Source organism: Felis catus, chromosome E1 (genome assembly GCF_018350175.1).
Source record: "Felis catus isolate Fca126 chromosome E1, F.catus_Fca126_mat1.0, whole genome shotgun sequence".
Taxonomy (NCBI): Eukaryota; Metazoa; Chordata; class Mammalia; order Carnivora; family Felidae; genus Felis; species Felis catus.
The window spans coordinates 55,428,164-55,440,825 of NC_058381.1; the positions used below are offsets into that span (position 1 = coordinate 55,428,164).

At 55.7% G+C, this 12,662-nt stretch overlaps 1 protein-coding gene across 1 annotated transcript; it reads left to right on the forward strand.

The window, feature by feature from the left end:
* The first annotated feature begins 631 nt into the window (after positions 1–631).
* Positions 632–12,408, forward strand: OTOP3 (otopetrin 3). Its single transcript, XM_011289436.4, has 7 exons — positions 632–1,007; positions 6,328–6,741; positions 6,831–6,967; positions 7,553–7,611; positions 7,887–8,005; positions 9,686–10,485; positions 11,658–12,408. Exons 1-7 carry the CDS (start codon positions 989–991, stop codon positions 11,826–11,828), a joined length of 1,719 nt encoding a protein of 572 aa, XP_011287738.2. The 5' UTR covers positions 632–988; the 3' UTR covers positions 11,829–12,408.
* Positions 12,409–12,662: the final 254 nt, after the last annotated feature.

Below are 12,662 nucleotides of genomic sequence, written 5' to 3' on the forward strand. Positions count from 1 at the left end.
GTTCTAGTTTAAAAGGTGTCGGGGGACACAGAACCTTACAACAGGGCCTTCTCTTACCCACCACTCCGACTCCATGGGCTTCTAATCTAGGAAAGGCATAGGTAGATTTAGCAGGATGAGAACATGAGGAAGTCCGGCAGACAGAGATTGAAAAGAAGACCCTGACAGCTAGAAGAGGGGGAAGATTCGGTGTCCAGCCACAGCGAGGTGAAGGGGGACAGGCTAGAGGGGCCGAAGGGTCACTTCGGTGACCACTTCGGTGGACAGCGGTGGGGGCTGGGGCGTGGGGAGCGTGGGGGCAGAAGCACGTAGAACACAGGGAGTTTAAGAGGAAGCCGCGCCCAGACTCTGCCCGCAGAATGAGATGGGCAGGTCTCAGAGGCTGCAGGAGGAGTGAGGAGGGCCAGAGGGGGCCGCTGCCCCCACCCCACCTGCCTCCTGTGGGTTGGAATGAGGTCTCTTCTGCCCCAAGTTCACGTTCGACTTAGGGAGACAGAGTGGAGTGGCGAGTTTGCTGCAAGACCGCACCCCTACCAGGTGCTGGGTGGGGTACAGGAAAAGGTGACACCAAACCTGGGGGGGGGGGGGGTCCAGTCTGTTCCCTGCTTGGCTGCCGTAGGAAAGTGTGGCCTGAGCCTCGCAGGACCTTTGCCGAGACCTAATGGCCTAAGGACGGTGCACCCCAGTCCACCCCGGAGGCGGGCGGCCGCGGGTCCTCTGACCCTGAGGCCCTAAGCCGCAGGGCCTCCGGCCCCGCCCGCCCGCCTAGCTGCCTCGCTATTGGCTGCAGCGTCTGGGAGCCCCTGGCTGGGTAATTAACGAAGGTTTAATGAGATCCCCAAAGTCAACAGAAAAATCGATGGGCCACGGAGCCTGAGCAGCGGCTGCGCAGTCCCTCAGGGGAGGGCGTCGGGGGCATCGGTGCGGGCCCGGGGGCCTCACCTGGACTGAAGATCCGCGCTGCGCCGGCAGTCGGTCAGCCGGGGCGATGCCAGCCCAGGCCTCAGGTAAGGCTCCCGGCGGCGGCGCCAGGCCCCGGAGCTCCCTTCGACTGCCGGCGGGACTTCCCGGGCGTGCCCATCCTTGACATTTACCCCTGCTTCGGGTTCAAGGACTAGGGGCTGTAGGGGTAAGGGAGGGAGGGCGGGATGACTAGGGGGAGGCCAACCCCTGGCGACCCGAGAACCAACCCTTCTCTATCCCGCACCCCAACCCTGGCTCCGCTGCCCACCTTCTTCCCGCGAATAGGGGGCACACAAAAATCAGCAAGGCGGGTCCCACCCTAGCCGGTCTGGGGGCGCACAGCCAAAAGTGGGTGCTGAGGCCAGGAAGAATCAAAACCCAGGATGGCTGGGTCAAGGGCTGTGGGGTTGGGGCTGCCTGGACATCTGGTCTGAGGTATATGTGTAGCGGCTGCCCCGGGCACCGCGGTCCCTCCAGTGGCTCAGAGAGAAACCCCCAAGGTCCCAGCCCGCGCTCAGCTGCCTCCTCCCGAGCTGGTCCTGCGGCTCCGGGCCAGGCGCCACGCCCCGACGGCTCCGCGGTTTTCATCATCACCTGTCTCTAATCGCGACCAACAAACCAGTTTGGTGTCCGGGCCCTCCCTTGGACTGGCGTCGCGCCAAGGGACGTGCCAGAGGGCGTCGGATTCCTCCTTGTCAGTCCTGGGTGCCCTAGCCTCTTTCCCGCGCCCCCCAAATTGTCCCACCCTGGCACCCTCCCCGCCGCAGACCGAATTCGACCACTTCCAGGACTCCCTCTAGCGGCCGTTGGAGGGTAGGATTTGGGGGTGGGGAGGGCAAGGAAGGGGACCCTGAAGAGAGAGGACCTGGAACCTTGTCCTGGAGTGTCCCCTCTAGGCCTGCAGTCCAAGCAAAAACCACCCCTGAAATTTACCAGTAATCCTGACTCTTCCAGTCTCTCCAGGACCTCGACAGAACTGAAAGACACAGATAACTAACACTGAGAGTTTTCCCATGCCAGACATGGCTCTACATGCATTTACACGCATTAAATCATTTAATTTTCACGAAACCCCAATGAGGTAGGCATTATGCATTAAGTGCTTCATTTATTCGTTCAAGAAATCTTTACTGAGTATCTTCTATGCACCAGGTACTATTCCATAGTTGTACATCCATTTTACATATGAGGAAACTGAGGCACAGAGAGTCTCAGTAGCTTATCCAAGATCACAGAGATAGTAAGTGCCAGAATTGGGCTCATTAGGCTCTACTGCCCTGGGAAGATGAGGGACATCGTGGGGAAGGCAAGAAGAAGGAGTCAGGGTTGGGACAAAAGGAGCAGGGAGGTGTCCCTGTGAGTCTCATGCTTGCTCAACTTGGAGGACAGATAAAGATTATCTCTAAAGTCTCTGGGATTGGGTCAGGATGGAAAGCATTTAATGGGAAGGGTCTCTGTCCATGGCTGTGGTGCTGAAAGATCCCCCAGAAAATGGCAGAGTCGGTCAGCAAGAGCAGCGTGCCTGTGACAGGTTTGGAGGGTTCAAGTTCAGCAGGACCTGGTCCCTGCCCTGGAGGCTCTCCTGGCCTTGAGGGGGTCCAGCCATGCCCACAGCGTCTCACCAGACAGTGCACATGCACTCCCAATAGATGCTTGGGCAGGGAAAGAATGCTTTCCGGGAGAGGTTCTTAAGGTAGGTGGAGAAGACGGGCAAGAGCCATTGGTGGAAGGTAACAGGTGAGGCAGAGGAACAGCAGCCTCCAGAAGTGATGGGGCGGAGGGGTGTGGGAAGCCACACAAGGATGGATGGAGCCTTGGAGCCTTCTGGCTGGGCCTGGATCGACATGGGGAGTAGGTATCCAGAGTGTGACGAGGGGGCTGGACAGGGAGAGGGCAAAAGACGACAGAGGGGACTGGGAAAGGGGGACAAAATCATTTGTAGAATCTTGAAGAGAGGACCAAGTGTTATTCTATTTGCCGTAACAGAACCACAGAAGGTACGAATATTGAGCAAAGAGCACACGGGAGCCTGGGGGTTTGGGAAGGCTGTCTTTTAGAGCCAAATGTGGTGAGGGTCTTCTGGTGGTTACAGAGAGGGAAAAGCTGAAGCTCCTGAAGCTGAGTTAAAGGGTAGAGACAGAGCAAAGAGCAGTGAGTTAGAAGAGAATGAGCATGACAGGTGATGCCCCAGGGGGGCCATGGGGCACCTAGTGTAGCCTTGGCCTGGGGCTCAGGGAGGGCCGCTTAGAGGAGGTGGGGTTCTGCTCTAAGCTGCAGTCAGCCAAAGGGCAAGGGGGTGGGCATTATGGGCAAAAGGCAGCGTGGGCAGACGGGGTGATGAACAAAAGCAGGCACATTCTGGGAGCTACAGCAGGATGACACAGTCCGTGGCAGGCAGTGGGGTCTAAGGACAGTGCTAGAGAGCTAAGTCAAGGCCAGACCAGGAAGCAAAGGCAGCTAGCCTCCAAGCCTGTACTAAACATGCACCGTAAGTTTTCATTTTGAAAGGCAGTGCAGGCCGTGCTAGATAGTTTGGACTTTATACTGAGGGCAATTGTCTTATTTTTATTTTTATTTCTTTAGTTCCATTGTAATTAACCTACAGTGTTATATTAGTTTCAGATGTCCAAATAGTGATTCAACAACTCTATACATTCAGCAGTGCTCGTCACAGTAGCTATACTCTTAATCCCCATCACCTATTTCACCCATTCCCCCCACCCACCTCCCCTCTGTAACCACCAATTTGTTCTCTACATTTAAGAGTCTAATTTTTCATTTGTCTCCTTTTTGCTTTATCTGTTTTGTTTCGTAAATTCCATATATGAGTGAGATCTTATGGTATTTGTCTTTCTCTGATTGACTCATTTCCCTCAGCAATTGGGAGCCTTGGCGGGCTTACAGTAGGGGAGAGGCACAGTGGGTAGGGAGACCAGTGCAGGAGAGAGCAGAAGAGGCCCTGAACTAGGGTAGAGGTTGAGGTCAAGAAAAATCTAAGGGAGGGGCGCCTAGGTGACTCAGTCGTTGAGCATCCGACTTTGGTTCAGGTCATGATCTCATAGTTCGTGGGTTCGAGCCCCGTGTTGGGCTCTGTGCTGACAGCTCAGAGCCTGGAGCCTGCTTCAGATTGTGTCTCCCTCTCTCTCCCTGCCCCTCCCTTGCTTGTGCTCTCTCTCTCTGTGTCAAAAATAAATAAACATTTAAAAGTTTTTTTTAATAAACATTAAAATGTTTTAATAAAAATAATAAAATAAAACAGTAAGTAAAGAAAGAACAATCTAAGAGAGGTTTGCAGGCTGGAATGGACAGGCTTAGACCTGAGAGGTTGATAGGGGAGAGGCGAGGAGGGTACCTGGCTACCTGCTGGGAGAGGTGGGAATGGAGAGGCCTCTGACTGAGGTAGTTAAGAAGCAGACCTCCTGCCCGCCTGGAGGATGGGGACAGAGAGCACTTGGCACCCCGAGCCCAGAGTACCAGGGATGTGGGCAGTGGCAGCACCAAGGAGAGCTTCAGAGATGGCCGGGGATGGCGAGAGGGCCTCCTGGGTCAGCTCAGGCGAAGCCTTCCACGGGGACGGCACCCGGAACCACCAGGCCATCCTCGCTGTCTAGTGTAGTTTCAGCCCCACAAGGAATGAGTACCCAAAGGGCCCACCGGGAATCATGCTGGACTTCCAGCCTGTTCCGTGTTCACAGCGGATATTGAAAGTCAATCCCAGAACTTTGCCCCTAAATCTTAATGTGCTTTAAAATTACTTTCAGTCCCATAAAAAAATGTGCCTTTAAAAACTAGAGCATTGGGGGGCGCCTGAGTGGCTCAGTCAGTTAAGCGTCCGACTTCAGCTCAGGTCACGATCTCGCGGTCCATGAGTTCGAGCCCCGCGTCGGGCTCTGGGCTGATGGCTCAGAGCCTGGAGCCTGCTTCTGATTCTGTGTCTCCCTCTCTCTCTCTGCCCCTCCCCCCTTCATGCTCTGTCTCTCTCTGTCTCAAAAATAAATAAATAAACATTAAAAAAAAAAAAAACTAGAGAATTGGGGCACCTGGATGGCTCTGTCGATTAAACGTCCAACTCTTGGTTCAGGCTCAGGTTTGTGAGTTTGAGCCCCACAGATGGCTCTGTGCTGAAGTGCAGATCCTATTTGGGGTTGTCTCTCTCTCCCTCTCTCTCTGCCCCTCCCCTGCTCACACACACACACACACACACACACACACACTCAAAATAAATAAATAAGCTTTAAAAAAAATTACAAAATAGAAACTAGAGCGTTAAACCACTCCCAATCCTAGTACCCTACTCCCTTCCCTAGAAGAAACTCCTATTGTGAATCTGGTGGATGTGTTCTAGACTTTTATTCTTTTTTTGATGTTTATTTATTTATTTTGGAGAGAAGGAGGGAGGGAGGAGCAGACAGAGCGGGAGAGAGAGAATCCCAAGCAGGCTCTGCACTGTCAGCACAGAGCCCGACCTGGGGCTTGCTCGCACGAACTGTGAGATCAGAACCTGAGCTGAAATCGAGAGTCAGATGTTCAACCAACTGAGCCACCCTGGCGCCCCTCCTCTAGACTTTTAAAAGTAATTTTATATATACACATATACATCCATAATCAAGTATCACTTCAAATCACAGCATTCTTTCCCACCAACCTCACACTCAGCCTCAGGATCCTTCTCAACACATTGTAGGCAAACATTACCCAGCTAATCAAAGTCAGAACAAGAGAGGACACCTTCTTGCTCTCCCTGCCTTCCAGAGGGAAATTCCTCCCAGAAGTCAGCAGAACACAATCTGCCATTTAGTGGTGACCAGTCACAAAATGTCCAGTGGCCAGACATTATGCAGATGCCCCTGGCTCCCTTGACAGAGTTATTTTCCGTCTTCAGATCAGGCACTGAGGCAGAAAGTGGGATAACCTTGCAGGGCGTTGGGAGGGAGGTATTCCTCAAGCCAGTCGAAATGATCCCTATCTTTATTTGGAGCACAAAGGATTCCCATATCCCCTGGTTTGTTTTTTGTTTTTTGTTTTTATTTTAGAGAGAGAGAACACAAGCAGGGGAGAAGGGCAGAGGGAGAGAGAATCCTAAGCAGGTTCCGCACTCAGCACAGAGCCCGACGTGGGGCTCGATCCCACGGCCCTGGGATCATGACCCGAGCCAAAATCAAGAGCCAGATACTCAACTGACTCAGCCACCCCTGGTCTGTGTGAACCTCCTCAGGTCCGGTAAAGTAGACAAGGAAGCTGCTATTATTTCCCGTGTCTGACCAGGGAGGTTGCATAGCTTGCCCTAGGTCACACAGCAGTTAAGGGCAGGGGTAGAATGAAACCAGGAAAGCCTGGCAGCCAACCAGGACCCTGTGTCCCCAGCCCCTTCTCAGCCTGCATCCATGGCCTCTCCAGAAGCACAGAAGACTGGAGCGGCCCCGGCCGAGGAGAACCAAGTTGGCACGGGGGCCGAGAAAATGGGAGCTCCTGCCCCCCCCTACCAGAAGTCCTGGCTGGCGCGGCATTTCTCACTGCTGCGGAGAGACAGGCAGGCCCAGAAGGCAGGGCAGCTCTTCTCGGGGCTCCTGGCCCTCAATGTGGTGTTCCTGGGTGGAGCCTTCATCTGTAGCATGATCTTCAACAACGTGGCTGTCACGCTGGGCGACGTGTGGATCCTGCTGGCCGCCCTGAAGGCCCTGTCCCTTCTCTGGCTCCTCTATTACGCCACCTGCACCACCCGCCACACACACGCCATGCTCTTCCGGGACCCTCATGCAGGATCCATTTGGGTGCGGGGTGAGTGTTGGGGCGCGGGGTGGCCGGAGAGGGGTGGGGAGGGAGAGCCGGCTCCAGGGAAGGCGCCAACGGCCACCTGGCCCGGCCAGGCTCCCTGGTGCTCTTCGGCAGCTGTGCCATCTGCCTGAACGTCTTCCGAGTGGGCTACGATGTGAGCCACATCCACTGCAAGTCGCAGCTGGAACTCATCTTCCCCGTCATCGAGATTGTCTTCATCGGCGCCCAGGTGACAGGCCTCTCCCGTCCCCATGCCGCATGCACACACATGCCCCGACCATGCCTAGGCGCAGCTAGCAGGGCCTAGCATATGTGCACACAGGCCGCAGCCCCCCACTAATGCCTGCCTCCACATACCCACGTCCATGCACAGCTACGTGTACCTGCATCACTGAAATGCAGACCCCTATAAATACACCTGTCTGTGCATACTTGCATATCCCTAAATCCACACCCCCCAGGAATACAGAGCTACTCTTAGGAACCAACATCACTCACACTCCTGAGTCCCTGTCCTGTGCCAGGCATTGTGCTGGCCATTTCTTTGCATCATCCCGTCCATTTCCCCGATAAGTAGGCATTCCCCTAAGAGGTGGGCATTTAGCCCCATTTTAGAGATGAGGAGACTGAGCCTCTGAGATATTTTGCCACTAGCCCAAGACGACACAGCAAGGGAACGGCAGAGCCAGGATTCCAATCCAGACGTCCTCACTGTCACTTCCATTGTACATGCACACAAGCAACTGGGGCACATACCCCGCGCTCCCGCCACCCCTGCCCCCAGCCCCTGGGCTCAAGGCCCCATCTCTTTCAGACCTGGGTGCTCTGGAAACACTGTAAGGACTGTGTTCAGGTCCAGACCAATTTCACTAGGTAAGATGGGGTACCTTCTCTCCCTCCAACCCCTGGGGCTCCCTGTCCCCTGCCAGTGCCTGCTCCCACAGCTTCCTTGGACAGGGTGTCCCTGGGGTGGCACGTCGGTCCGGGAAGGGGTCCCAAGGGGCCTCTAGGGCTGCCTCTCCTGAAGTCCTAATGCCAGATGGGATCTGGCTTTGGGAGAGAGCTGTCTCCCCCAAGGCAGTGATGGTGAGGGCGGAGCACGCGGGAGCCAGCCAGGCTGTGTGGACGGAGTGTGGCACCTCCTCCAGGTGTGGCCTGATGCTGACCCTGGCCACAAACCTGCTGCTGTGGGTTCTGGCTGTCACCAACGACTCCATGCACCGCGAGATCAAGGCTGAGCTCAGCGCCCTTGTGGAAAACTTCTCAGGTACAGAGGAGACATGATCCCCCAGCCCCAAATGCACACACACACACGCACACACACACTCGCACACACGTGCACATTCCCTCCTAGAGTGGGAGCAAACTCTGGATCGTGACTACACGCTGGTCCTCGTCCTGCCCCATCGGTGCTGGCACCGTGCAGCCCGGCTCCAGGCATCTAGCTGTCACCTTAGCTAGCCACAAATCCTGGCTGAGCTACTCGCTGATAAGTCCAGGTATGCGCCCCACCCCTAGCATTCGCATTTTACTTGCAAGAAACTAAAAACGCTTCAGGACTGAAAGGAACGGATGTCTTCCTAACACAGTTGTGGATCCCCGGACATATCAGGAGAGACAGAAGATTTCTGGGCAGAAGGCCCTCCTCCCGCAGATTGTTCCATGACCAGTCCCCTACCTGTACAGTCTGCCCTTAGAGGCTACATCCCACACACCTACGTGGGGGTTTCAGCCACACCTGTATGTGTAAAGCACACCCCCCCCAGGTGGCATCACCATCCTGACCTGTGTACAGCCAAGCCTTCCCAGCACATTCATGCATTTGCACCCCCGCTGCAAAAATCCCAGCCTGCCTATGGACTGCGGACATTCTTTAGACTCAGATACATTTTTCAGAAGAGCTGTGCTGAGAGTTTTTGACAAGTGACACCACGGATTCTTTTAGTAAAAGTCAAACATACAGATGAGTAAAAAAACGGGATATACCCATCACCTAGAGGTAATCATTATTAACATGTTGCTATAGTTTCAATGTTTTGCCGAATTACATCATGGAGATCACAGCATTTCATCTCAAAACGTTTTCATGCACATCTCTTTAAAATAAGTATATTTCCCTCCACTACCACAATGTTATAATTTCTTTTAATTTTTTTAATGTTTATTTTTTGAGAGAGAGAGAGAGTGCAAGCAGGGGAGGGGCAGGGAGAGAGGGAGACACAGAATCCGAAGCAGGCTCCAGGCTCGGAGCTGTCGGCACAGAGCCTGATGTGGGGCTCAAACCCACGAACCATGAGAAATGACCTGAGCCGGATCATAATCTCTAACAGAATTCCTCAACATGATCCCCATCCTCTCCATCGACCTGTTCCGCTTTCCCCAACCAGCCTGTGAAATGTCTCCTACGATGCTGTGTTCAAACATGGTTCCGTCTCTTACGTCTCTGTTTTCCTAATGGCATTGAGGTTTGTCAGGCTGCTTCCTAGTGGTGGCATTTGACTTGTTCTCCTCTTCCCTGCTCAGCCTGCCACCTGGAAGTATGGACCAAAGCCTCGGCCAGATCCGGGCCAAACGCTTTGGACACTGGCGTTCCACAGTTGATGCTGTGAGCTTGGCAAGGGACCTCATCACGAGGCAAGGTGTCTGATTGCCCCACAGAGCATGTAAAGTCATAGACTTCCCCTCGTGCCCGAGAAGTAATCTGTTGAGGTGACGTTTGGCCCCAAAGACATGACGTGTCTTTACAAAAGTTTGGCTCCTGAAGTCTGAAATCCCTTTGTAAAGAAACGACCATCCCGCGATTTCTGGTTTCTGTCTCTGGACCTCAGTTTCCAAGTCTGGAAAATGGGTGCCATACTCCCGGAGGGTGGGACTGACTGGTGCGGCCGGTTTCCTCAGAACGAGGTCCACCTGAACAACTATCCCTTCCCACCCTGCCCCCTCCCAGGCAATGACACCAACGCCTGCGTGTGCCTCAACGCCACGGTGTGCGAGGTCTTCCACAAGGGCTACCTGATGCTCTACCCCTTCAACACCGAGTACTGCCTCATCTGCTGTGCCGTGCTCTTTGTCATGTGGAAGAACGTGGGCCGCCGCCTGGCACCCCACGCAGGTGCCCACCCCGGCACGCCTCCCTTCCGCCTGCACGGGGCCATCTTCGGGCCACTGCTTGGCCTGCTGGCCCTGGTGGCAGGCGTGTGCGTCTTCGTGCTCTTCCAGATCGAAGCAAGTGGCCTCGCCATCGCACGCCAATACTTCATCCTCTACTATGCCTTCTACGTAGCCGTGCTGCCCGCCATGAGCCTGGCGTGCTTGGCGGGCACGGCCATCCACGGGCTGGAGGAGCGAGAGCTGGACACGCTCAAGAACCCCACCCGCAGCCTGGACGTGGTGCTGCTGATGGGCGCGGCGCTGGGCCAGATGGGCATCGCCTACTTTTCCATCGTGGCCATCGTGGCCACTCGCCCCCACGAGCTGCTCAACCGCCTCATCCTGGCCTACTCGCTGCTGATTATCTTGCAGCACATCGCCCAGAACCTCTTCATCATCGAGGGCCTGCATCGGCGTCCGCTCTGGGAGACGGCAGGGAAGCAGGAGGCCGAGCTGCCCCGCCGGGGCTCCCTGCTGGAGCTGGGCCAGGACCTGCGGCGGGCCTCGCTGGCCTACATCCGCTCCTACAGCCACCTCAACTGGAAGCGGCGGGCGCTCAAGGAGATCTGTCTCTTCCTCATCCTCTGCAATCTCACAGTGAGTGGACAGGGCGGGAGCGTGGGGACGGAGCTGCCCGGGTGGCCTCGGGGACCCTCAGGAAGGAAGGAATGGTGCGTCCGTTGAGCATCGACTGTCCCAAGGGCAACGGGCCTGTCCCTTTTACTGTCAGGGACACATGCACCTTTCCCACCAGCTCCATGCTGAGAGCAGTGTCCCCCAGCTCGCTGTAAGGTGCCCGCATGAATGAACGTGCCAAGCATATCGCTAAGTGCTCTTTGCAAACATGTAAGATTTCCACCCTCAGGAAGTGTACTGTCCAGCTGGAGAGACACCAGGGGGCCAGTGAGGGAATTGCCAAATAATTGATCATCCACTGAATTGGGTCAAAGGGCAGAGATCATCAAGTGCCTGGTTTCCCAAAAGCTCTCTGGGGGAAGGTGTTGACGATGGCTGCTGGCTGTCTGGCAGCTAAAGTCTCGCGTCCACCTCCCCATGCCGTAGCTCAGCTCCTCACTGAATCATCACAGGAAACCCCTGCAGCAGCCACCGTTATGCACCATCCCTGTCCCCATTTGACAGATGGGGAAACGGAGGCTTAGGTTGTCCCACAGCCCGTCAGGGGCAGTGCCGGGACACCCAGGGTCGTTGGAGCGCATGACGAACACATTCTAGGCACACCATGCTGGAAACACCTCAGGTGGTGAAGCCCCTGACACAGGCCACCATACATCATCACCTGGCCCTACGTGCAGTAGGAGTTCAGAGAAGGAAATGTGGGCCCGATGGGCCGAGGAAGGCTTCGTGAAGATTTAATCTGGGTCTTGAGAAAGGGGCACGATTTGGACAGAAGACAGGACCAGGCAGAGAGAGCAGAGAGTCAAGACTGGCAGAGAAATGGAGCCAGAGCGGAAGAAGGTGGTTGAGGTCAAGGCACAGGGGAGCCCAGAGCAGGTTGGGCCATGGCTGGTGGCAACGTGAGGCCACATGATCCACCTAGAGTTCAGGCTGGCAAGCCAGGGAGGTGGCTATGGTACGGGGTGGGGGATTTAGGGAGGAACGGCTTGCTTTGAAAGCCCAGGGCTGAAGGGATGAAGGGCTGAAGGGTGGGGGGGTGTGCTAGCAGCTTTTGGGGCCCGCCTCCCCTGGGTGGAGTGCCCGTGGACGCAGAGAGCCCTCTCCCTCACTCAACCCCCTCCTCTCCTCCCCAGTTGTGGATGATGCCCGCGTTTGGTATACACCCGGAGTTTGAGAACGGGCTGGAAAAGGACTTCTATGGCTACCGGACGTGGTTCACCATCGTCAACTTTGGTCTGCCTCTGGGGGTCTTCTACCGTATGCATTCTGTTGGAGGGCTGGTGGAGGTCTACTTGGAGGCCTGAGGCTGCCCAAGGACCCACCCCTGGCAGAACACCAAAGTGCCAAGGCTGGGCAGAGGGTAGCCCAGAGTCTCTGAGCAAACACTCCATTTCAGGGGGACCTAGACCAGACTGGATTCCCCAAAGCCTCCCCCTCCCCCAGATCCTCACTGAGGTGGGAGGCACCGTCTGCAGCCCAAGACCAAGGGCAGGGCCTGGACACTGAGCTTCTGATGCTCACACCCAGGACTGGGCGCATGCCTGCCCCTGTTCACCACCACAATCAGTACAGCCCAGGGGACATCCCAGGAAGCCCCCCACGGCTACTCTCCAGGACAGACAGCCCTAAATGACAGAGTCTGGCGGTGGGGGGGGGGGGGGGAGGCGCTGCCACCCAGACTGTTCTCAGGAGTCTGCCTCCTTCTTTGGGGAGGGTACTTGGTTCAAGCTCAGCCCAGGACATTCTAGAAGCTTGCAGCCCAGCGAGCAGGCCTGGCCCTCCCTCCCCACATACCCTGTCTCCTAATGAGCTCATTAATTAGCTACCAGGAAGAGTTCAACAGCTCTCTCCTGCTGCCATAAACCCTGTTTGTTTGATCGATTACATTCAAGCTTCGTGACATTTGTTCTCAGGGACAGAGCTGTCACTTCGAGTATGATAGGAAGGGACAGTCTTCCTGGTCAGGGCTCTGGGGCCGGGATGGTCCATTTCTGGGCCAGGAGGTGTCTAACCCAGTCCCTCCCTTGCCTGGTTCATGGGAGGAGGTGAGGAGAGGGGCTAGGGCTCTCACATGCCCCCACCCCTCACTAACACGCTCCTCCCTGGCACAGAGCCCCAGGTGACTTTCTGCACCTGGC

Coding starts and splice junctions, on each gene's coding strand:
- OTOP3 (XM_011289436.4), top strand. Junction 6,742..6,830: donor AGGATCCATTTGGGTGCGGG/GTGAGTGTTGGG, acceptor TGGCCCGGCCAG/GCTCCCTGGTGCTCTTCGGC. Junction 6,968..7,552: donor TTGTCTTCATCGGCGCCCAG/GTGACAGGCCTC, acceptor CATCTCTTTCAG/ACCTGGGTGCTCTGGAAACA.